The sequence below is a fragment of the Marmota flaviventris genome, chromosome 6 (assembly GCF_047511675.1).
Source record: "Marmota flaviventris isolate mMarFla1 chromosome 6, mMarFla1.hap1, whole genome shotgun sequence".
NCBI classification, from domain to species: Eukaryota; Metazoa; Chordata; class Mammalia; order Rodentia; family Sciuridae; genus Marmota; species Marmota flaviventris.
Genome location: NC_092503.1, coordinates 117,275,817 through 117,298,405, shown reverse-complemented (window position 1 = coordinate 117,298,405; position 22,589 = coordinate 117,275,817). Strand labels below are relative to the sequence as shown.

The following is a 22,589-nucleotide window of genomic DNA, read 5'->3' as shown; positions in this document are numbered from 1 at the left end:
CCAGGAGAAGAGAGGTATCTGTTATTTTGTTGGTGGGATGAATGTTCTGCTCAGGCCTTACGCCTGCTGGTCAGCCCGAGCCCCCAGGAAGGTGAAGAGGTATGGGGAGAACAGCTTGTTCACCCTGGGTACATTCTTTATTGGTTTCCAGAAGCCAATAAAGAATCCCCAGGTGCTCCAAGCTAGTCCCTAAGGAACTTTCTGGAAGCTGCTGGAATTGGGGAAAGGGATGGGTGCTGGAGGGAAGAGCTGGAGGCCTGATGGGAGGTGGGGACACATGCTTGCAGGGCCATGTGGGAACACAGTGGGAAACTCCCACCTGGGTTGGTGGAATTCTCCACTCCTTTGGAAAACAGACTCTTTGCCTGGAGATCCACAGGGCTTCATCCTCATCCATCAGGGTTGCTCAGATGTCACCAGAGAGACCTTCCCTGGCCACCCCATTTAACCAGCACCAACAGCCCTTCTTTAGAGACTTACCCAGCCTTCTTTACCCTGACTTATTCTCTTCATAGCATTTAATGCGGCCTGAATTAGCATCTGATCAAATCACATGAAATTGTTAAATATCAGATATTTCGTGTGATTCAACCGAACACCACGCAGGTGTTTGCTGGTTTTTCCTCTGCCTCCCACTGGAGCGCCAGCCCCAAGGGGGAGGTGTTTCGTTTGTTCCTTTTCTGTTACATCCCCCACACCCAGATCAGTCCCTGGCACACAGTGGACTCTCAGTACATGAAGGCTAAATAGCTGGAGGAATGAATCCTTGCACTGGGTCCTTGGAAAAAACAAAGGAGTTGGATGTGGACTGGAGCCGAGTAGGGGGCTGATGCTGGGATAGAAACAAAACCGCCAAAGGGCTGGGCCGAGCGGTGGGAGTGCTGGGCAGAGCTGGGCCTGCTCACAGCCTGTTGGACAAGGAACATCTGGCAGGCCCTGAATGACGCCCATCTCGTGGAATCTCTTTTGGTCTTCATGATGACCCTGTGGCTATTGCTCCCATTTCACAGATGAGGAAACTGAGATTTAGACAGGCTAGCTAACTTGAGCAAGGTCACACAGCTTAACAAGTCACAGAGCACCTCACACAAAATCCCACCTTTCTCCTGCATCTCCCTGACTTCATGCAATTTTCATTGCTTTGTGGCATTTTGGGTGCTCCACAGGAGGACTGGCATCTCTCAGAGCAGGGCCACAGCATGCAGGCTCCCTTGGCCTGTTCTATCCCCCTGGGGCCCCAGGTGGAGGTCCCCTGCCAGTAGTGTGAGAACATGCACTGTTGTGTGGGGCAGAGATGGCATCTGAGGGGCTGTTGTATTCCTGAGCAGATGGAGTCTGGGTGGTATAGGGATGTGGCCTCATGATTAGGTGGAGCTTTGTCTCATCTCTATGAAACTAACCATCAGTCCCAAACCATGCCCCTGCCCTCCAGTCTCACAGCCTAGCTTGGGACACAGCCTTATGATGACAGCCAAGCGCCTGCTGGGTAACAGGCAACCTGGTTGGTGCTTAAATGTACAGACTCGGGAGCCAGATACTGGGTTTGAAACCAATGTCCACCACATTCTCAGTCAAATTACTAAGCCTCTCTGGGCCTCAGTCTCTTCATCTGTACTTTGGGAACAATAGACCAAACAGTCCTGACATGTGTGAGCTCCCAGGTCCTCTCAGCCAGCCTTGTTGCTCAGATCAGGCCTGGCACAGCACAGTCCTGGTCCTGTCTGTGCCCACACAGTTTCATAAACATCAACATCTAACAAGGCCATCTGTCACCAGGATGGATCAAGTCAAAAAACAGACTGCTTCATAATTATGTATCTAAACAGAGACAAAACATGAATAGTGTCCAAACACTCTCCTGTTATATAGCTAATCAGAGTAAAAGCTTCTTTTTTTTTTTTTTTTTTTTTTTTTTTTGGTACTGGGGATTGAACCCAGGGGCACTTTACCACTGAGCTAAGTCCCTAGTCCTTTTTATTTTAAGACAGGGTCTTGCTTAATTGCTGAGGCTGGTCTTGAACTTGCAATCCTCACTGGGATTACAAGTGCGAACTATTAAAAAAAAAGCTGCTTCTTTACCAGCTAAAGCTTCTGTCTCTTTCTAGACTGCCCTCCTTAGGCAAGATTTATTAAGACACCCAGTCACAGAATCAGCTCCACTTCTTGACAGCATCCAGTCCAGAACAAAGTCTCACTGCCTTAAGCTCTCCCCCAAGTTCCCTAACCACCCAAACCTTCTAAAACCTTCCTAATGCCCTCTCACTGAGATCCCCACAGCACATGCTCTCCCTTGCTGCGAGGAGTAACTCACTCAGCTTGTTCACCCTGGGTGCATTTGTGGCAACCTGTGGCTGGAGGCATTGAAAGCCCTTATCTAACTGACCGTGGTTAAGACTATAGTTACCTTTACTTGGAATGCTGCCCGCCTTAGACTCTAAATACACAGATATTTCCACTTATGATTTTTCTACCTTACAATGATATAGAAATGATATGCATTCAGTAGAGTAGCAACCACACTCTAGATTTTTATACATTTTTTTTTTAACCCCAGGCTAGCCATATGCCGTATAATCTCTCAGGCTGCTAGGCAGCGGCAGTGACCCACAGCTCTGCCATCATAAGTATCTATACCAAAGTTGGTCTCCTGAGCCCCTGCCTCTATATTATAGGGCAGAAACCAACAGACAACAAGGAGGCAGTGTCTGGGGAGAAGAGCAAAGGGGCCTTGGAGACAAGGAGAAGAGCCCAGGGCTTGGGGATGTAGAGTACCTAAGATGTCCTCAGCAACCTTCCTGTTCCTCCTCTTCCATTCCTGACTTCCTTGACTGGATTCTAAGCCCTTCCCTCCAAGGCTGCCAAGCTGCTGAGTAAACACAGGTCTAGCAAGGCCCAAGGTGGGGGACAGTGCCAGCAGAGTCACAGTCAGTGTGGCCTGAGTCACTTCCTGACCCTTGCTCAAGAGGTGTCCAGAGCCATGGCCAGAGTAGCCAGCTGGTGCCCTGGAAGGACTGCACCTGCCTGGGCAGGGACGGCGTCCCCAGTGTTCCTCACCTTCCTGGGTCCCTTTGCCACACCACAGAGAGATTTCAGCCTCTGCCCAGGGTCAGGTCCAAATACCATCCCCTTTTCCTGCTGGAACCTTTACCTGGGGAAAACAAAACAAAACAAATTAACAAACAAGACCCCTAAGTTTCTCTGGACAACTTTCTCTTGTCTGTGCCTAATTCTAGAATGAGGTTTCTAGAATTCCACCCTCAATTCAGACTCAGGACATCTTCCACTGATGCCACCAACCCAAAGGTCCCAAACTCCTACAGCACTCCCAGGTATGTCTCCACCCTTTCCCTTCTCCTCCCAAGGTGTCTCAGGGCCAGAGCAGAAGAGGGGGCAAGGAAAGGGGGTAGGGAATGGGTCAGATACACAGGGCGGGTATCCTGAGGGAGGCAGGGTTTGGTCAGTAGGCAGCCTTATATGGTGTAGGTGAGGCAGATCATTAAAACACAGGCATTTCCTTTAAGGAGCAATGCTTCTCCTCCTAGAGATACTGCATATCCTGGTAGCCCAGAGTCTGGGCTCTAGAATCAGCCTGTACCTGTGTCTTTACCCAGCTCTGCCTCACCAGAGTGACCTTGGGCAAACTATTTAACCCCTTGCTACCTTGGGTGCCTCATCTCTAAAGTAAGGCTAATCATGGTACTGACTCACAGGCCTCTTACCATGGCTGAGTTATGTATGTACAACACTTAAAATAATGACTGGCACATGGCAAACACAAGTGTTTATTAAGTACATACACACACACATACACACATATATATAAAATTGTATAATTTTACAAGAAATGGGCTGTTTCTGCCTTTCATTCTCCATATATTTATTGATATTCTATCCTGTCCCAGAGATGAAGACAGATTTTTCTGCCCACAATAACTTTGTACAATTCTGGGGGATCTTGCATCCCCTACCCACCCCCAAATGGTCCTTCAGGTTGTGCCTAATGCCACAGGACTGTGTAGGAGGTGTTTCCACATAGGGGTTGGGGGCTCCCTAGTACAGATCCCCAGCTTGCTCGAGGCATCTAACGAATTCCTTTCCTTTAAAAACACACTCTTTCTCTAACAAATGAAGCAAGTGGTCCCTGCCCCTTCCACAAGTCCACAGGTCACCCAAAGCATTTGTAGCCATTTTCTGCCCCTTATCCTGTTGCCCAGAGGACCTAGAGATTTAATGTGAAAAAAATAATTTTTTTTTGGGGGGGGGGCGCCATTAGTCAAAAGGTGCATGCATGACCCTAGTTTGTCATTGTCCTCATGGGGCGTCAGGAAGCCAACAAAATCTGTGTTTCAAACCTGGAAATATGTACCTGTGTGGACATTTGGTATAAAATTAGTGCTGTTTATTTTAGGTGTGAGAATGATATTGTGATTATTGGTTTTCAGAGATTTTTTTAAAATTATGGATGAGGGCTGGGGTTGTGGCTCAGTGATAGAGCACTTGCCTAGCACGTGTGAGGCACTGGGTTCCGTCTTCAGCACCATATAAAAATAAATATATAAAAATATGGATGAAATGATGCATGGGTCTTGCTTCAAAATAAGGTAGCCGAGGGAGGGGGGTGGAGGAAATAAAATTGACGACGAGGACGTGGAGTTGGTGTAATGGCTGAAGCTGAAGAACAGTGTCATGGGGTTCATGAGAACCCCATTATCTTTGGGAGTTTGTTTTCACAAATCGCCTTCAAAACTCCGGGGCAGCTCGTCCCACGGAGACCAGGACTGGAGGGAACCGAGGCCCGGCTTCTTCAGGTCTCGTCCGCTCCCACCGGGTCCCGACGGCCGGGAGGCGCCCCTTCCTCGGAGCAGGCGGCAGTCCCGGGCGCGGCGCACCTGCCGGGGCCTCGGGGCCACACACTCTGCGTGTCGGGCGGAAACGTGGGTGCGCTGGGCTGAGAGGCGGGCCAGGGCGTGGCGGCGCTCGGCGCACCTGGGCGAGCCGGCAGGTGAACGCGTCGCCGACCGGTGCCCCCGCCCCGGCGCGGGGGAGGAGCGGGTGGCGCGGGGCGGGATCGGCCGGGGACCGCGGGCGGGCTGGGGCGCTGGGATCCCGGCGGGCAGCCACCGCAGCCGCCGCGCTGGGGCCGCCGAGATTGGGTGCTCGGGATGAGCCTTACCCGGAAAAAGGGCTTCTACAAGCAGGACGTCAACAAGACCGCCTGGGAGCTGCCCAAGACCTACCTGTGCCCGACGCACGTCGGCAGCGGGGCCTATGGCGCCGTGTGGTGAGACCCCCGGGCCTGCGCGGCCGCTGCGGGGCGCGGGGGGCGCCTGGGCGTCGAGGCGGGAGCTCGGCGGGCGCCCGTGCTCCTCCAGCAAGTCGTGGCGGGCGCCCCGCACGCCTTGGTCCTCCCGGACCGCCCTCGGCTGCCCCCTTCCCAGCACTACCCGAGGACACCAGGGTCCAGCGTCCTCCCCGGGGTGGGGGGTGGTTTCCAGAAGCCGGGAAGGGGCGGTGGGCCGGACAGGAAAGGAGAGAGAAGCCTCAGGCTGCGGCACAATCTGGCTCAGGGCCACCCCAGGCACAGGGGTGGCTGCGTGGGTTCTCTGTGGGTTGAAGTAGGACTGGATCGGTGCTCCAGGCTCTAATGTTATAAAGGGCTCCAGAGTTCATGGGGCAAATCCCCATCGTTGCAGCTGGGTCCACCGGGGCCCCTAGAGGGGGAAGGAACTTGCCAAATTGCATAGTGAGATTCCTGAATCCTGTAGGCATAAGAGTGTTTCTGCCGCCCCCCACCCCCACCCCGTGTGTTGCCCCTGCCCCCGTTGCTGCCACCCATTTCCCACAGCTTCCTGCTGCGCTCCAAGTTCTGGGTGTTGGGCATTGGATCCTCCCAGCTAGCCTGCTAGCCTTGTCTGGGGTGCAGAGGTGAGGGTGGCCTAGGAGGTACCATCCGGGATCTGGAGTAGGTGCTACTCAGGAGGAAACCCGCTGCCCGCTGACCTTCCTGTGCCCCTGCAGCTCCGCCATCGACAAACGGTCAGGGGAGAAGGTGGCCATCAAGAAGCTGAGCAGGCCTTTCCAGTCTGAGATCTTCGCTAAGCGGGCTTATCGAGAGCTCCTGCTGCTGAAGCACATGCAGCATGAGAACGTAGGCTCAGCCTGGGTGGTGGGAAGGCAGGGAGGGAGGCCCCAGAGGGCCGGCCTTGGCCCTGTAGTGACCCTGATAACAACAATAATATATACTTATTGAGCACTGACTGCTCTCTATGTACATTGTAACATCTTTGCATGAACTGACTAATATTATCCTTTCCATAAGGAGATAAATATTAGTGCCCCGGTGTCACAGATGGGGAAATTGAAGCATAAAAAGACTCCTGGTTATGTGGTTCATCAAGAGCAGAGCTGGGATTTGGATCTAGCCAACCAGACTGAGTACATGACCATTAGGCTATCCTGTCTGATAGAAACAACCAGAAAAGCCAATGATCCAGCTCTGGACCTGGCAACAGGGCTTCCCTCCAGGATACCTAGATTGGAGGCAAACATTTCAAATAGTGATTGCCAAGGATTTTGTACATTTTAAGTCCCATCCCTTTCAGAACACCCCTCCTCTGTGGCCTTCAGTCAGGGGTGATCTTGCCTCTGACTGAACTATCCCCATGGCAGGCAAGGACAGATGTGGCTGGAGATCCAAGGTCGAGATCAGGAGCCTGCTGGCTGAGATGTCTTTCCCCCTTCCCTCCTTTTCTTCTTTTAACCCTCGTGGTTTTAAGTCAAGAGTGAGTTTGTGCCCCTTGACCTGAACACCAGGTGTGGAAGCAACCACTTGTCTTCTCCCTACCTCCCCCTTTCCCCAGCCTGACTCTCCATTACAGTTTATCACAGGCTCCCTCCCAGATGGGGGGATTCGCCCCTTTTACTGCTTCCAAGCATTTTGGGGACCTGCTTCTTGCTCGAGGTGGTATAGTGGGACAGGATGGGTGCTCTTTTGACTGGGGCCCAGACAGAGTGGAGAGGAGGGGCGATGACTGTCTAGTCCTCACTGGCAACTTCCTCCCCAGGTCATTGGGCTCCTGGATGTCTTCACCCCAGCCTCCTCCCTGCGCAACTTCCATGACTTGTGAGTAAGGCTGCGCTGAGTTCTGGGCAATTGCAGGTCTTGCTTGCCGCTCAGCAGTAAGTTGGGGGAATATCCTGATGGTCTTTCCTGGGTGGAGGGCTTGCTGCCCTGGCAGTCTTTGTGCCTGTGGGCTGTCAAGGTGAGGTTCTCTCTGGAGAGGTAGCATCAGCCCAGAGTGGAAGAAAAGCAGGCAGAATCGGGGGGGGGGGGGGGGGGGGAGGGGGGCTTGTGTGGTACCTGCCTGGTAGGGAGCTGTCTGCACAGTTATTTTGCTTGTTACCCAGTTTTACCACCACAAAGGCATCCCTGCCAGTTCCCACAGGGTTTGCACTGTCTCCCTTTACCGTTCCCTGGGGGCCTAGGTGTAGCTCTGGACCATAGGCCTTTTTCTAGCTTGAAGTGAGGATCAGGTACCCTTGGCTACCTCTGGGGTATTTGCCAGTTATACAGAACCAGGACATGTAATTGCTGAGTGTCTGGCTTTGCTATTGCACTGTCTGAATGAGATGCGACAGATTGGACAATATTGTGATGTTCAGGATGTGAGTGAAGGCCAACAGCTGGCTCGGCCCAGCTCCGAGTCCAGACTCAATTCCACAAGCAGCCACAAGTCCATGGAGGTTTGGAGCAGGGCAGTGATGTGGTCAGACGCAATTTGAGGGATGCACTCAAGCAGCAGGGAGGACCTCCAGAGAGGAGGGAAGACATGGAGGCCAGTGAAACAGACCTGGATCTACAGTCCAAGGGAAGGGAATGTTGGTGGCAGACCTGACACCTGTTTGGGAGGCAGCACTAAAAAATATCGTGTCTTTTGGGATGCAGGGGCTGAGGAGGTGTAGGTAGGGAGATGCTTGGGCTCCTGCTTGGAATACAAGGCAGAGGAAGAACAGACCTTGGGGGAAAGATAATGAACTTCACTTTGGACACTTCACTTTTATAGAACCTTGAACATTCAAGTGTTTAATCAGAGTTGCAAATAAATATGAACCTCGGGAGAGGTTCAGGGTTAATGATATGGATTGGATTAGTGATACAGATTTGGGTTGGAATAATCACCTTTGGATGGTAGTTGAAGCCCAAGAATAGGTGTAAAACATGATATGATAATGTGATTCAGAGCCACATTAGAGGGAAGGTAGAAAAGGATGAGCAAATCAAAATAAAGCTGATCCGCTGGGCATAGTGGTGCACACCTATAATCCCAGCAGCTTGGGAGGCTGAGAAAGGAGGATCTTGACTTCAAAGCCAGCCTCAGCAATTTAGTGAGGTCTTAAGCAACTTTGTGAGACCCTGTCTCAAAATAAAATATAAAGAGGGCTGGGCATGTGACTTAGTGGTTAAGTGTCCCTGGGTTTAATCCCTGGCGCGTGCGCGCGCACAGACACACACACACACACACACACACACCATATATATATATATATATATATATATATATATATATATATATATATATATATAATATTATGATTAGAGAAAGAGGGGAGTTGGCAGAGAATTTTCAAGGAGTGTTGGACTTTGTGAAAGGAAAAACAAGAAAAGGATCCTTGTGACTTTGTGGGGTGATCGCTGAGCAATGTGGCTATAGGACAGGAACAGAAGCCAGGTTGTCAGGGAATGGAGTGTGAATGCAGAGTCAGGGAGTATGGAACACCCTTCTAGAAGTTTGGTGGCAAGAGAGGAAGAAGTAGTGGTCACTTAAAGAAGCAAAATTGACAGGCATTGATGGCACACGCCTGTAATCCCAGTGGTTTGGGAGGCTGAGGCAGTAGGATTGTGAGTTCAAAGCTAGCCTCAGTAACAGCAAGGCGCTAAGCAACTCAGTGAGGCCCTGTCTCTAATAAAATACAAAAAAGGGCTGGGGATGTGGCTTGGTGGCTTAGAACCCCTGGGTTCAATCCCTGGTACCAAAAAAGAAAAAAAAAAAAAAAGCAGCAAAGTTGAAAAACTTAAGCAACGTTGTGAGCCAGAAGAAAGGACCAGGGTTCATGCAGAAGTGAAGGACACAGCAGAGGGATTGTGTGTGCAACAAGGTCCTGGAGAGGAGAGGGTATGGTCAGGTAGAAGGTGGCTTCAAGAATTTAGGGACCCTTGGAGATGGCATCCACTATGTCTGGTTTTAAAAAATATTTGTTTGGTAATCTGTTGTCTTTTGTTCTGGAATTTTGCTGTTACTACCTTGAGTAACAGTTACATTTTGCTGACCATGACTTGTTTTGTAATCCCACAAGAGGGTGCAACAACCCAGCCACCTTCTTCTTCCACCTTCCTGAAAATTGTTGTATTGTTTCCTTCTTGGAAGGGCGGACATTTGTTAGTGGTGCCAGCTCAGCTGGGCCTGAACCCCTGAGAGAGAAGACATTTGGACAGAAACAGAAGGAAATACTGGCAGATGCTTCTAGCTCCCAGCTGAGGTTTGCTGTGGAGTGTGAAGGAGGCAAGGAGAGGGCACCTTTGAAGAGCGGGAACACAGCTCCACTTGGTTTTCCTGAGCAGGCTCCAATGCCATGTTTACCCTGAGCCCTGCCAGCTGGGCAGCCTGCCACAGGGACGGTGGAAGCCAGGAGCCCTGAGGCCCGTATGAGCCTGATTCTTTTTACACCTTCTTGCCTGAGATCATCTCTAAGGCTCTGTTCTGTCCCCACCACTGTGCCCCACCTCTGAGCCAAGACCTGGGTCTGGGTGGGGGCTGGAGCTGTGCCAAGAAGTCCTCGTGCCTTCCAGCTACCTGGTGATGCCCTTCATGCAGACAGACCTGCAGAAGATCATGGGGATGGAGTTCAGTGAGGAGAAGATCCAGTACCTGGTGTATCAGATGCTCAAAGGTCTTAAGGTGGGTTAGGGCTATGAGTATGGCAGAGAGGGTTCCTTGGTGTTGAGACCCAAGGTTCAGGGAGGGCTGGAGGGAGGGCATCCTAATGGGCAAAGAAGGTTACGGGGCGGCCTGCTGAGCTGGCTTGGAAACCTGAGTGCAGGACTCACCCTTCTCTCTCTCTCCCACTCAGTACATCCACTCGGCTGGGGTTGTCCACAGGGTGAGTGCTTTCTCTGCTTTGATTCTCAGGGGTCCCTGACCCACTCCTGGAAGAGTGAGGTCCTATAGCAACTAAGGAATTGGGAGAGTTGGGGAGAGAGGAGGATTTTCAGGAGCACAGAATATGGATTCTTCAGACCCAGCCTTGGCCTGGGAAGGCCTGTGTGGAAAAATTGTTGTATTGTGGAGAATTTTGTGGGGGAATTGTTACAAAATGAGCCCTGAGCTGGGGTGTCAGGCTTCAGGAATCAATCAGGAGACTGTGGAGCTGGATGGGTCCCTAGAGAACACTGAGTGTAACCCTCATTTTACACATGAGGAAACAGCCCAGAGAGGGCAAGGGGCCTGGCTAAGGCCACCGTGCTGGGGGTGGCAGAGCCAGAAGGAGCTCTGTCTCTGTCTCTCAGCCCAGTGCTCACTCTGTGTCCTCCCACCCAGGACCTGAAGCCAGGCAACCTGGCCGTGAACGAGGACTGCGAGCTGAAGGTGAGTGGGCTGAGGACAGGCCCAGTCCGGGTTGGGGTGGGCCCCTTCTTGCAGGAGCTCCTCAGAGCTGCTCCAGAGCGCCTGCTCTGCCAGCTCCTTCTTCCTGTGTCCCTTGAGCCTTAGATCCTGGATTTTGGGCTGGCACGGCCTGCGGATGCTGAGATGACTGGCTACGTGGTGACCCGTTGGTACCGGGCCCCTGAAGTGATCCTCAGCTGGATGCATTATAACCAGACTGGTCAGTTGTCAGCTGCTGGGGTGGGGGCTGGGGCTGGCCTGCTCTGTCAGCTTCCCTGAGGTCATCTGGTTACTCTGTGTGACTGATCGCAGGGTCTGGTCAGACGGGCCAGGTGACACTTCCTTCCTCCCTCTGCAGTGGATATTTGGTCTGTCGGCTGCATCATGGCTGAAATGCTGACCGGGAAAACTCTGTTCAAGGGGAAAGATTGTATCCTTTCCTGGAAACACCAGACTGCAACTGGGGACCATTCCTTCAGGACACACTTTATTTAAATAACTCTGTCTTTCTTAGTGCAAAAGTAATACCCACTGTCTGTAGAATAATTTTAAAATGCAGATGAGCAGAACAATGAAAATGAGGCCCTTAAATTCCACTATCACGTAGAGGATGCACTCCACATACTGATGGAGATTTGCAGGCACAGGGGACATGGAGTCTGTCCTGCTCAGCTGGCAGTGCCAGGGTCAGGGGAGAAGATAAGGAAATAAGGGTGGCTGAGAGGGATGAAGGCTAGGAGGTCCATGTGCTCTGGTAGCGTTTTTCAGGAGGGACCCCTCTTTCTTGGCCTGGCCCATCGGGAGAACCTCTGGAGACAGTCTGAAGGCCGAGCCTCCTGTCCTGAGAGCAGGAAGTGGTCAGGCAGGTCTGGAGCCTGTACCATGGCCACAGAGAGGGTGGGCTCTGACGCATCAGCGGTGAGGGGGCACCTTAACCACTGCCAAGACCTGGACCAGTTGACCCAGATCCTGAAAGTGACTGGGGTGCCAGGCGCAGAGTTTGTGCAGAAGCTGAATGACAAAGCGGTGGGTAGCAGATGACCTGAGCGGGCCTAGGCTATGTGCTTGGCTGACCTCAGGGCCAGGTGGGTGGGGGGCCTTTGGAATGAGGGCTCACCTGTGTCTTCCCACCATGTCCTTCTTCCCTGACAGGTGTTATTGCCACCTTAGTCTCTCAGCCTAAACCTTCAACCCTGCTCTGGGACTTTTCTGAAATCCCTGCTTGGTACCCTGAGGCCTGAGGAATCCCATGCTTTTCTATCTTCTAGGCCAAATCCTACATCCAGGCCCTGCCACAGAGCCCCAAGAAGGACTTCACTCAGCTCTTTCCACGTGCCAGCCCTCAGGGTGAGTCTTGGGCTTGGTCCCCAGGGGCTCCCCCAGGCCTGGAGTGGGAGGCTCATGGCTGTTCTGTAGCCACAGACCTGCTGGAGAAGATGCTGGAACTGGATGTGGACAAGCGTCTGACGGCCTCACAGGCCCTCGCCCACCCCTTCTTTGAACCTTTCCGGGACCCTGAGGAGGAGACTGAGGCCCAGCAGCCATTTGACGATGCCTTAGAGCACCAGAAACTCACAGTGGACGAATGGAAGCGTAAGAGCTGGATCCAGCTCCTCCCTCTCTGCCTTCAGCCTGTCTCCTTGTTTTCATGCTTGGCTTCTGCTGGCCCCACCTGCCACCCGAGACTCCTGCCCGCTTCCCTCCAAGTGGCTATGATTTCCTGTGTGTTTTCTCTTTGGACTGATCTCATGCTCCATGCGGGCTGTGGGCTGGGCTCCCTCCTAAGCATCCTCCCGCTCACCTGAAAGCACCCTGTCTCTCCTAGAGCACATCTACAAGGAGATCATGAACTTCAGCCCCATTGCCCGGAAGGACTCGCGGCGCCGGAGTGGCATGAGGCTGCAGTGACTCTTCCAGCCAGGCCCCCCCCGCTGAGCCAGGGGACTACCATGTGGCACCACCAGCCAGACACTGCCCCAGAACCAATATTTCGTTGTCACTACTAAAGTCTCAACCCTTCACATATTATAGCCTCTCAAGCAGAAGATAGAAGTGCCTTCCCCAGACATAGGAATGGGCCAGATAGAATTCAGTGGCGTTGATGGGGAGGAAATAGCTCTGGTCAAAACGAGTTGCATTAAAATGCCTGTCTGGGGAATCACCTGAGTGTGGGGTCCTTTCCTTTCCAGCTGTAGGGGTGCTGAGAGGGTTGGGCTGAGTCGGACCACCCATCAATGGCCATGATGGTGTATCAGTTTCTTAGAGCTGCTGTAACAACCACCCACAAACTAGGAGGCATAAAACAACAGAAATTTTATTCTGTCACAGTTCTGGAGGCCAGAAGTCCAAGATCAAGGTGTCGGTGAAGCCAACCTCTCTCAGAAGATTGTAGAAAACCGTCCTTCCTTACTTCTTTAGCTGCTCCAGGCATTCCTTGGCCTCTCTTGGCCTGTAGTGGCATCACTCCAACCTCTCCAGTATCTTCACATGGCCTTCTCTGTGCCTCCCTCTGTCTGTCCTCTGATATGGGAACACCAGTCATTTTTTTTTTTTTTTAAAGAGAGAGAGAGAGAGAAATTTTTAATATTTATTTTTCAGTTCTCGGCGGACACAACATCTTTGTTTGTATGTGGTGCTGAGGATCAAACCTGGGCCGCACGCATGCCAGGCGAGCGTGCTACCGCTTGAGCCACATCCCCAGCCCACACCAGTCATTTTCTAGGTCCACCCTAATCCATCATGATCTCATCTCAATCCTGATTATGTCTGCAAAGACTATTCTCAAATACAGTCATATTCTGAGGCTCCACGGGGATATTAATTTTGGGGGGGTGGGGGGAACAGCGTTCAACCCAGTCCTGGGCCCTGTGCTCAGGCCTTGTGCTCTGTATGGAGCCAAATGTGTTTGGCTGCTAAAGGAAGAGTGTGGCGGAGGGAACTGCAGCTGGCGAGGCGTTGCATCCAGGTTATTTTGGGTGAGCAAGAGGCGAGCAGATAGGCTTTGGCAGCAGCTTGTTGACTGGGATCTGCAGAAGACAGGAATGGGCTGCTGCTTGGCTTTATGGCAAACTGAGCCGCTCCTTTCCCCTTTGGGGAGATGGCCTGTCTCTCCGGAGCTTTAACCTGACAATGCCTAAGGTTCTTCTGTTCAGGTTTGAAAAACTTTAATAAATTCCCATTTGTACCAGTCGTCAGGAGCCTGCTCTGGGGTTCCCGCCCCAGGCATCAGAAGAACGTGTTAAAATGCAGATTCCTGGGCCTAGCCCAGGGATACTGATTCAGCAGGCCTGGAGTTGAGACCCTAGAATGCACATGTGAACGAGGACCACTCATGCTGACTCAAGCCCAGTGGTTCTGATGGATGTCAGTCCTCATTTAGAGAAGCATCTAGCTGATTTCAGTACCACTTTGTCAGGAGGCCTGGGTGAGAAAGTGGAAGACGCCGGTCCTGGGGGGTGGCATGGGTCATATATGCTTCACTCTGGCTTCATGTTAAGACTGAGGTCAGATGGAGCAGTTTTAGGGCAGTGAATCTCTTCTGTGTCATCCTGCCACAGTGTATATGTGATGTCTCTGTTCAACATACCACAATGCCCCCTCAAATCAGCTATAAGCTTTGGTTGGTAACAATGTACCAGATTTGGTTCATCATTTGTAACAATTCACCACACCAGAGCAAGATGGTAATAATGGAAAACAATGTACCAGTGTTGGTTTATCATTTGTAACAATTTATCACACTAGTGCAACATGGGGGAACCCTTTGTACTTTCTGCAAAACTAAAATGGCTCTAAAAATAAAGTTGATTAGTAAACAACAAAATCCCTGAGGCCCCAGAGAGATGAGGTCAGATACCAAGGGCTAGGAAATGCTGGAGACAGAATAAGAACCCAGGCAGGCTTGACTACTGTGCCAAAGGCCCCAGACAAATCTGGTCCCTGGGGTTGCCTAGCCTCCCTCCTGTTGCCTGGCTCTCCAGCCCCTTCACTGCTGGCTGTGTCCATGGGCCATTCTCTCCCATGGAGAAGATGGTTGTCAATACAGGGCAAGTCCTTGGCTGGGACTGCCCACATCCTGCCTTAGCTCTGGCCTTCCCGGTTACTAAGCTGACCCAGGTTCCATGAATCTAAACCCTTCTAAGTCTTCTTCTGAGACTCCTCACCAGCTCCAAGGAAAGGGTCCCACCTTTTCAGCCTGGCATTCACAGCCTCCAGCACCCTCTCTAACCTCACCAATCTCACTGCCTCCCATGGTCCTCAAGCCAGTGTGGCCTGCTGCAGGACAACCAGTCCTGGGGTCCACCATAAAACTCAGCCCACACATTATCAGGTTAAAGGCTCTGACAAGTCCCAAAGAAATAGAGTTCTGTTCTAGTTTCTTTAATCCAGAGCTTCCCAAATGTGCTGAGCCAGAGGACCTCATTTTCTCCTGACAGTGCCACATACTCAGCCCTCTACTCAGCGCAGCCCAGTTCATAGGTCACCACACTGCGTCTCCCCAGCAGGCCTAGAGCCTGCACTTCCCTCTGCTTAGCACGCCTTCTACCCCTCTCAGTAACAGGGGTTCATTTGATGCTTTGACTACACCCTTTGTGACTTTGAAACTTGCCTGTTGTTGTTTTTGTTTTTCCCAATCTTCTTTTCCTTAAACTTCTCCCTGATCTCATTTTCTCTGTAAAAGCCCCCTGTTCTTGCTGATGGGCAGAATCACAGCCTTTGGAACAGGAGTCCCCTGTGTTTCTTCTTTGCTAGCAAAACAATAAACCGTCTTTTTTTCCTTTTTCCTCAAAACTGTGTCCTCATTATTGGATTGACATCAGGGACAAGGACCGAGTTTTCGGCAACACCTCCACCCAGGGAAATCTTCACCCTCTGAGACTGTCTCAGGCCTCCCTCAGAGAACAGGGCTTCCTCATGCCCCAGGCCCTCTGTGAGCAGCATGTCCAGTGTGTGTGGTAGGCCTCCCCCCTCCAATGCCCACTCCAACCCCTGCTCCAAACCAATATCTGTGAATGCAAGAATGCATGGTGTCCCAGGGTCCTGTACATCATGTTCCTGTTCAATCAGACCAGTTGTGGTACTGAGAAACTGATGTGACTCCATTTTTGAGAAACCAGCCTCTACCTCAGAGCAAAGCCTGTCCAAGGAAGGGGGCGTGACCCTTGTCCTTGGAAAAACCCACAGAGAGCTCATAGGCACATATCCACCCTGCTGAGTAGTTTGAAAATAACAGGAGAGATCTGTTGCACCAGGTGTCCCTGACTCAGTTAGGCTAGGTGAGGACCCATAGCAACCCCTAGCAACCACCAATCAGCATGAGACAGAGAAAATACTGGGGTGCCAGATGATCCCCCCAGAGTTTATGGTGGTTGATAACATGTTGGGAAACCATGTAGTTCAGCACGTACACACCTCGTGGCCTAAACCAATCAGTTAAAAGGAATCCCCCTCTTGTACTAACCAATCACCCCTACCCAACTTGTTCCCGCCAGTGAGTGTGCTAATCAATGTTAAGAATTGTTGTTTGATTTTCCCCCGGTATGGAATGATTTGCTGTGTGATGTTGTGACGCATAGAGTATCCCCCCCAAACCCATAAAATAGGGTTGTGAGTCCAGGCTCCAGCTTGCAATAAAAGACTCTTGTGTGATTGCATCGGATTCGGCTCCTGGAGGTCTATTGGGGTCCCACGAATCTGGCATTACAGTACCAGGGTGGTACTGAAGACAGCAGAGAGTGTGACAGGAGGCAGAATTGGGTGACCCTGAAAGAAAGTCTCTCCCAAACTCCTGTCACCCCTCAGCATCCCTCCAGTCCATTCCTCACTCCAGGATTAAACTTTAGTCCCTTCCCCCACAGTTATCTCAAACCTGAGAAACTCTCCCCAAGGCGGAGAAGGTGCTCACCTAATGGAGGAGCTGGTGGGCTTCTCCCAGGGCACACAGCCAGCACGACAGGAAACAGGTGACTGGTGACTAGGGCAAAAGGGCTAAGCATGGGGGTGCCTCGACTTCCCTGCTCTTGACTGGCAGCACCTCCCTAGGACAGGAATCATGACCCAGGCCTGGGTGGATGAGGTGGGGCTTTGCCCTGTGGCTAAGGAGGTGGCTCAGAAAGCAGAATACACAAGGAAGCAAACACAGTGACTGGGGACATTCTATAGCAGCCCTCTACTCCCTCCTTTGCGAGCTGGAGGGTGTCCTTTCACAATAACAGCCCCTCTCCCAAGGCCACTGTGGCCTGGATCGTCCTTGAGAGCAGTTTCAGCTGAGTTGTCCCAAGGCGGGGCCTGTCTAGTGTGAGGATCAGACAGAACTGCTGGCCAGGGTGAGTGGGTGGGTGTGGCCCCCAGCTGCCTCCAGGACTGGAAATCAGCTTGAAAGGGGACAAGGCTGAATTTTCTCCTGGCCCATTGCAATGGCTTATGGTCTACTCTAGCCAGGCGCAGTGGCCCCGGTCCTGTATAGTGACACAGAAGGCTGAGGAGGCAGAAGGACCACAAGATCGAGGTCAGCCTCAGCAGCTTAGTGAGGCCCTGAGCAACTTAGGGAGACCCTGTCTCAAAATAAAACATAAAAAGGGCTGGGGATGTGGCTCAGTGGTAAAGTGGTTCAGTCCCCAGTACCAGAAAAAAAGAAATGGCTGTGCCCTTGACCAGGCTTCGGGGCCTGGGCTGTGCTACAACCCAGCAGGAGAAGGAGAAGGACTCTTGCCGGCCTTTCTCCCCTCTCATGGCTTCCATGTCCTTCCATTCAGTGGAAAAAAATTCCCTGGGACATGCCCTTCCTCATCCCCAGTGAGCTCTGCTCCGTCCTCGGTCCCCCTAAATCCCTTGAGAGGAGGATGGGGATTTTCAGATTTTCCCATTGGCATAGTCCAACGTCACTCAGTCCAGCTGAATATCCAGTGAGTTGTCACAGTCATGGTCACTCCCAGGCCCTCGTGGGGAGTTGAAGAACAGGGATGGTGCCACCTGAGCAGCTGCCCTCACTCTGGGCCAGGTCATAGCTGAGTGGCAATAGGGATTCTCTCGGCCACCGGCCCTTGACCTTTCTTTGTGCCATGGTTCCCCTTCTCAAAACAATATTTTTAAATGCATGAAATACGTAGGATGACAAAGAAAGTTGTACTGAGATCCAGTTATCAAAAAATTTTCAAATTTTTTTGTGGGATGTGATAATTCGTGGGTTTCTTTATTAGCACATCTAATTATAAGAGCTAGTGGTGGGCCTACTCACTACTATAAACCTGAAGTAGAGATGAATCTAAATGATGCTTTGGGACACCTACAGCTTTATAGGGATACGAGAAGCTCTGTGATTTCTACTGGTGCTGCTAATATGACTAGAGTTTGCTAACTTCATTCCTAACGGAGGAAATTGGGGTGAGTGGAAATAAAGTGGTGTTATTTTTTAATTTGAGTTTGTGGGCCTTGCGATTTATGGTTCATGAATTCCAGATAAGAAGTCCTGGTCTAGATATTAAAACATGACCTTAGTCTTTTCTGCTATTCCTTAACATTCCAGATAAGAACACCTGTTCTAGGTATTAAAATGTGACCTTAGGTATTCTCTGTTAGTCCTTAACAACACCTGACCTCTCCCCTTGTATGATAGGAGCGGGTAGGAAATGTGCTACTCTGCCCCAGGGTACCTGCAACTCTGCCCCATTCCCTGAGCTTGGTACCTCTAACTAGGTAGGGATCAGTCTGCCTGGGGCATTTTTTTAAAATGGAATTTCTGGAGTGTTCTACGTCTAGTTTGCAACATGGTTAGCATGCTGCTGCCCTAAAGTACTTCCTATGAAGGCCCAGAGTAGGGACTGAGACCAGGCCCCTGTGTCTACCACCATGATGTTCTTCCCATGACACGGGGTATGGTTGCTTTCTTTTCTTTTCTTTCTTTCCTTCTTTCTTTCTTTTTTTTTTTTTTTTTTTTGGTACTGGAGATTTAACTCAAAAACACTCTACCTCTGAGTTATATCCCAGCCCTTTTTTATTTCTATCTTGAGACAGGGTCTCACTAAGTTGCTGAGTCTGGCCTTGAAATTTTGATCCTCCTTCCTGAGGCATTAGATGACAAGAACATGATCGCTTATTGAGGTTAATTTATTATTTTTTTTTTCTTTCTGAATTACTGCCTGTCCTCCCAACCACCATAGGCACAAAAGAGCCACCAGACCTTGGGACTGACTCATGTTAAGAGGTCAAGAGAAGAAGTTGCCAGCAAGATACTTATTCTGGGCTGGGATTGTGGCTCTGCGGTAGAGCACTCACTTAGCATGTGTGAAGCAGTGGGTTTGAGCCTCAGCACCACATAAAAATAAATAAAATATAGGGAATTGTGTTCAACTACAACTAAAAAAGTAAATTAAAAAGAAAAAAAAAAAAAACTGTTCCTCTGTTTTCTTCAATGTCTTACTAGTGAGAATGTTTTGCCTGGACTCCAGGACAGGGAGAAGTTGGGGTGAAGGAGGGAAGTGCTTTTGAAAAGCACCGTGGCTTAGAGAGGAGGTTTCTCCTGAGGGAAGAAGGAGGAGGCCCATAAGTGCCTGGTTCATTTGGGACTCTGCCCAGCTCCCTGTCAGCAAAGTCCAGGAAGAGGCCGCTGGGTGCACTCAGGGAGGCTAGAGCCAAAACACAGGCTTCCTGGTCTTGGCTGAAACTCCTGTGTCCTAGGTGGGGGCCTGGGGCAGCAGCACCCTTCACCAAAAAAGCCCTGTGGACCTTCACTGTGGTCTTCTTTGACAGTTTGTCACCTACCATCAGCTCCTGTCCTGTCTTGCTTAAGGAACCCACGTTTGGTTCAGGCTGCAGCTTGCTTGGGAAGGTGGGCCTTCCCTCCAGCTCCAGGGGGCATCCCAGGATGCTCTAAACCAAGGGGTGATTCTTTTTTTCTTTGCTAGTGATTGATTGAGGATTCACTTCTGGACAGAAGGACTTGGGAGAAGTCGAGGAAACAGAGGACTCTTCCTCTTCCCCTCTGAATCACCCCGTCTTCCTGACATCTCCTCTTCGTCCTCCTCAGCAGTTCTGTTCTTAGCTCACCACGTCTCCTCCCACCAAGGAAGGATTCCCATACTGCTTCTTCACCGCTGCCCAGCTGTCTTAAGAGAAGACTCTGTGTTCACCTCTCTGATTGCTCCCCCTGGCTCTGAGCAAACACCTCACATTTGCCCTCAGTCTTTACCCTTCTTCTACCAAGACTCTCTACCTTCTCCAACAGTGTCTGCTCGATCAGCTCTTCAGGCCCTGCAACCACCCCTTTGACAGGGAGCCCCTCTGCCATACCCCAGTGCCCTTCTGCTCTATTTCTCCAATTCCCACCACTGGTCTAACCTCCTCCCGCTGCTGATCCGACTCAGAGAGGGAGGCCCTCAGCCCACTGCATCTCCTTCTCCACCTGCCTAGCCCAGATCTGCCTTCGTTGGTTTTCTGCAGAATCCCACCCTGCGCCACGCCATCTCTTCCCACTTAACGTTCCTAAATAACCTGCCCAGACCAGCTCCCAATGGACCCTAACCTGGTCCCTGTGCCCTTCACCTTTGGGCTACTCAGGTGGGCTATTTCGCTGGCCTCTGCCTGCTCCACCTTGCTCCCCTGTTCACCTATGTCTTCAGGAGCCCTGCATGGGAATGCTCCCCACAGCTGGGCCATGCCCACAAGTCCAGGCCCCTCTGTGCCAGCACCACTGCAGAGATTCCTCCCTCTGGGCTCTCCCTTTCTTACCTGTTCTGCTGCCAGATTATTCTTCCCTAATGCTACCGAGACATCTCACCCCCCCCCCCCCCCCCCCGCTTAAAAGCCAGAGGCAGCTCCATCCTGCCTGCAGGACCAAGGGCCTCCCCCTGCCCATCCAGGTCAGGGTTAGTCTGCGCAGTCAGAACACAACCTGCTCCTGCCTGCTCTGGATCTGCAGCCTCTTGGGGAGGGTCTGAGGTAACAGCAGATTGTGCCCTTAAAAGCATGGGCTTTGTATCCAAAGAGACCTGGGGTTGTGTCCTGGGTTTGTCATTTATTAGCTACATGTATCAGTTGGAGTCCTTCTGAGAAAAAGAACCAACAGGATATGTATAGAACCTGTGACTCCATCTATCCATCCATCCATCCACCTACCTATCAATCAATCAATCATCTATCTGTATTTAATCTCTATCTACTATTTATCAAGAGATATTTATTGTAGGGAAGTGTCTTACATGATTATGGGGGCATTAGCAAGTTTGAAATTCCTGGAGCAGGCCAGGCAGCCTGGAAACCCAGGCCCTGTTTGTTGCTGTCTTGAGTCAGAATCCCTTCTTCTCCTGGAGCCTCAACTTTTATTTTAAAGCTTTACCTGATTGCATGAGGCCCACCCACATTAGGGCAGGTAACATGCTCTATTCACAGCCAACTGGCTGTAAATGTTAATCTCATCTACAACATTTCCTCAGAGCCACATCTAGAAGATTGTATAACCAAACAGTCAGGCACAGGGCATAGCCAAGTTGAAACAGAAGTAACCATCACACCATTGTTTAGAGGCAGGGAATTTTACTCCCCTAAGCAAATTTCCTTCTCCACAATAGAATCTTAGAGAAGCTGAGGCCACAGGACTAGTGAGGGTTAAGGGCACACAGAGTGCACAGTCAATGTTAGCTGTTCTACTGTTGACGTGTTTGCAGCAGTAAGTGCTTCAAAACACTGTAGACAAGACAATGCTCTTGGGAATACTAGACAGGGCTGCTGTTCCCAAGCTTGTGCTCGACCTGCCTAGGTACAGTACCAACCCACAGAGGCGACCCAGCCTTATTCCCATCTAAGGCCCCATCCCAACAGGCTGGTCCAGAACCTTTAGTTCATGTGAAAATTTTCAAAGTAGAAACTCTTCCAGAATTCTTTACTGTTCTTTCTTGTGGGGAGAAGAAGAAAGTCTCTCCATTGGTTCTCTTCATCTTTGAGATAGTGCGGGCCTTGGAACAGTATGTCAGGAAGAATTGCATTTCACCTCTTCACCAGTCATTTCGTGTTTCATAAGAGAAGGATATTCATGCCAGTAAGCAACAAGTGCGAAACCAGATGATAGTTTTGTCCTTGGAGATCAGGAAAACAAACTGAGATGGCTACATTGTGAAATGCTGTTACATCCAGAGAGAGTAACTGTTCTTTTTTTTTTTTTTATAATATTTATTATTTTTTAGCATTTGGCAGACACAACATCTTTGTTTGTATGTGGTGCTGAGGATCGAACCTGGGCCCCACGCATGCCAGGCGAGCGCGCTACCACTTGAGCCACATCCCCAGCCCCATGAGAGAGTAACTGTTCTTAATGGAGTATGTCTATCTCTTGTCTCCCTTCCCCCTCCTGTCCCTCCTCCTCCTCCTCCCCCCACTCCTCCGTCAACTCCTACTCCTCCTTTCATCTCTTCTTTAAAACCATTGTTACCCACTGTCTGACTACCTCTATTGTGCTCAGCCTAAGCATCAATTTTAAAAAAATAGGTGCACTGGGATATGGGTCCGTCTGCTTCTCCCTGAGATCTTTCCATAGTTTCTACCCAACTAACTGGAACGTGACCAGGAGTCCACCTGCTGCTCCTGTTTCCTGTCCTCTTTCACAGTGAAATATCCCTACAGTCCTCTCTCAGAACTGGCAATAAGGAGGAGTACTGGTCAAGTCTTTTGTAGACTATCCCTCACTTTGGGGTTTATCTGATATTTTTCTCATTATGGGACTGCTGTAATGTGTTTTAAGGAGAAAGACCACGGGGATAGTGTCATTCTGATTAAACCCTTTCAAGTTTATATGCTCTCGATATGTTTTGTCACTGTTGATGTTGGCCTCGGTCACCTGGCTCAGGTGGTGCTTGCTCGTTTGCTCCACCATAAAGTTATTTTCTTTCCCTTTCCATACTAGTCTTCAGAAATAAGGCAGTAATCCCAGCCCACACT

At 50.8% G+C, this 22,589-nt stretch overlaps 1 protein-coding gene across 1 annotated transcript; it reads left to right on the top strand.

The window, feature by feature from the left end:
* The first annotated feature begins 5,097 nt into the window (after nt 1-5,097).
* Mapk13 (mitogen-activated protein kinase 13) lies at nt 5,098-12,822 on the top strand. The gene is made up of 12 exons (XM_027943683.2): nt 5,098-5,281; nt 6,019-6,148; nt 7,065-7,123; nt 9,848-9,956; nt 10,129-10,158; nt 10,596-10,643; nt 10,767-10,881; nt 11,020-11,091; nt 11,608-11,687; nt 11,930-12,008; nt 12,078-12,254; nt 12,487-12,822. Exons 1-12 carry the CDS (start codon nt 5,163-5,165, stop codon nt 12,567-12,569), a joined length of 1,101 nt encoding a protein of 366 aa, XP_027799484.2. The 5' UTR covers nt 5,098-5,162; the 3' UTR covers nt 12,570-12,822.
* Nucleotides 12,823-22,589: the final 9,767 nt, after the last annotated feature.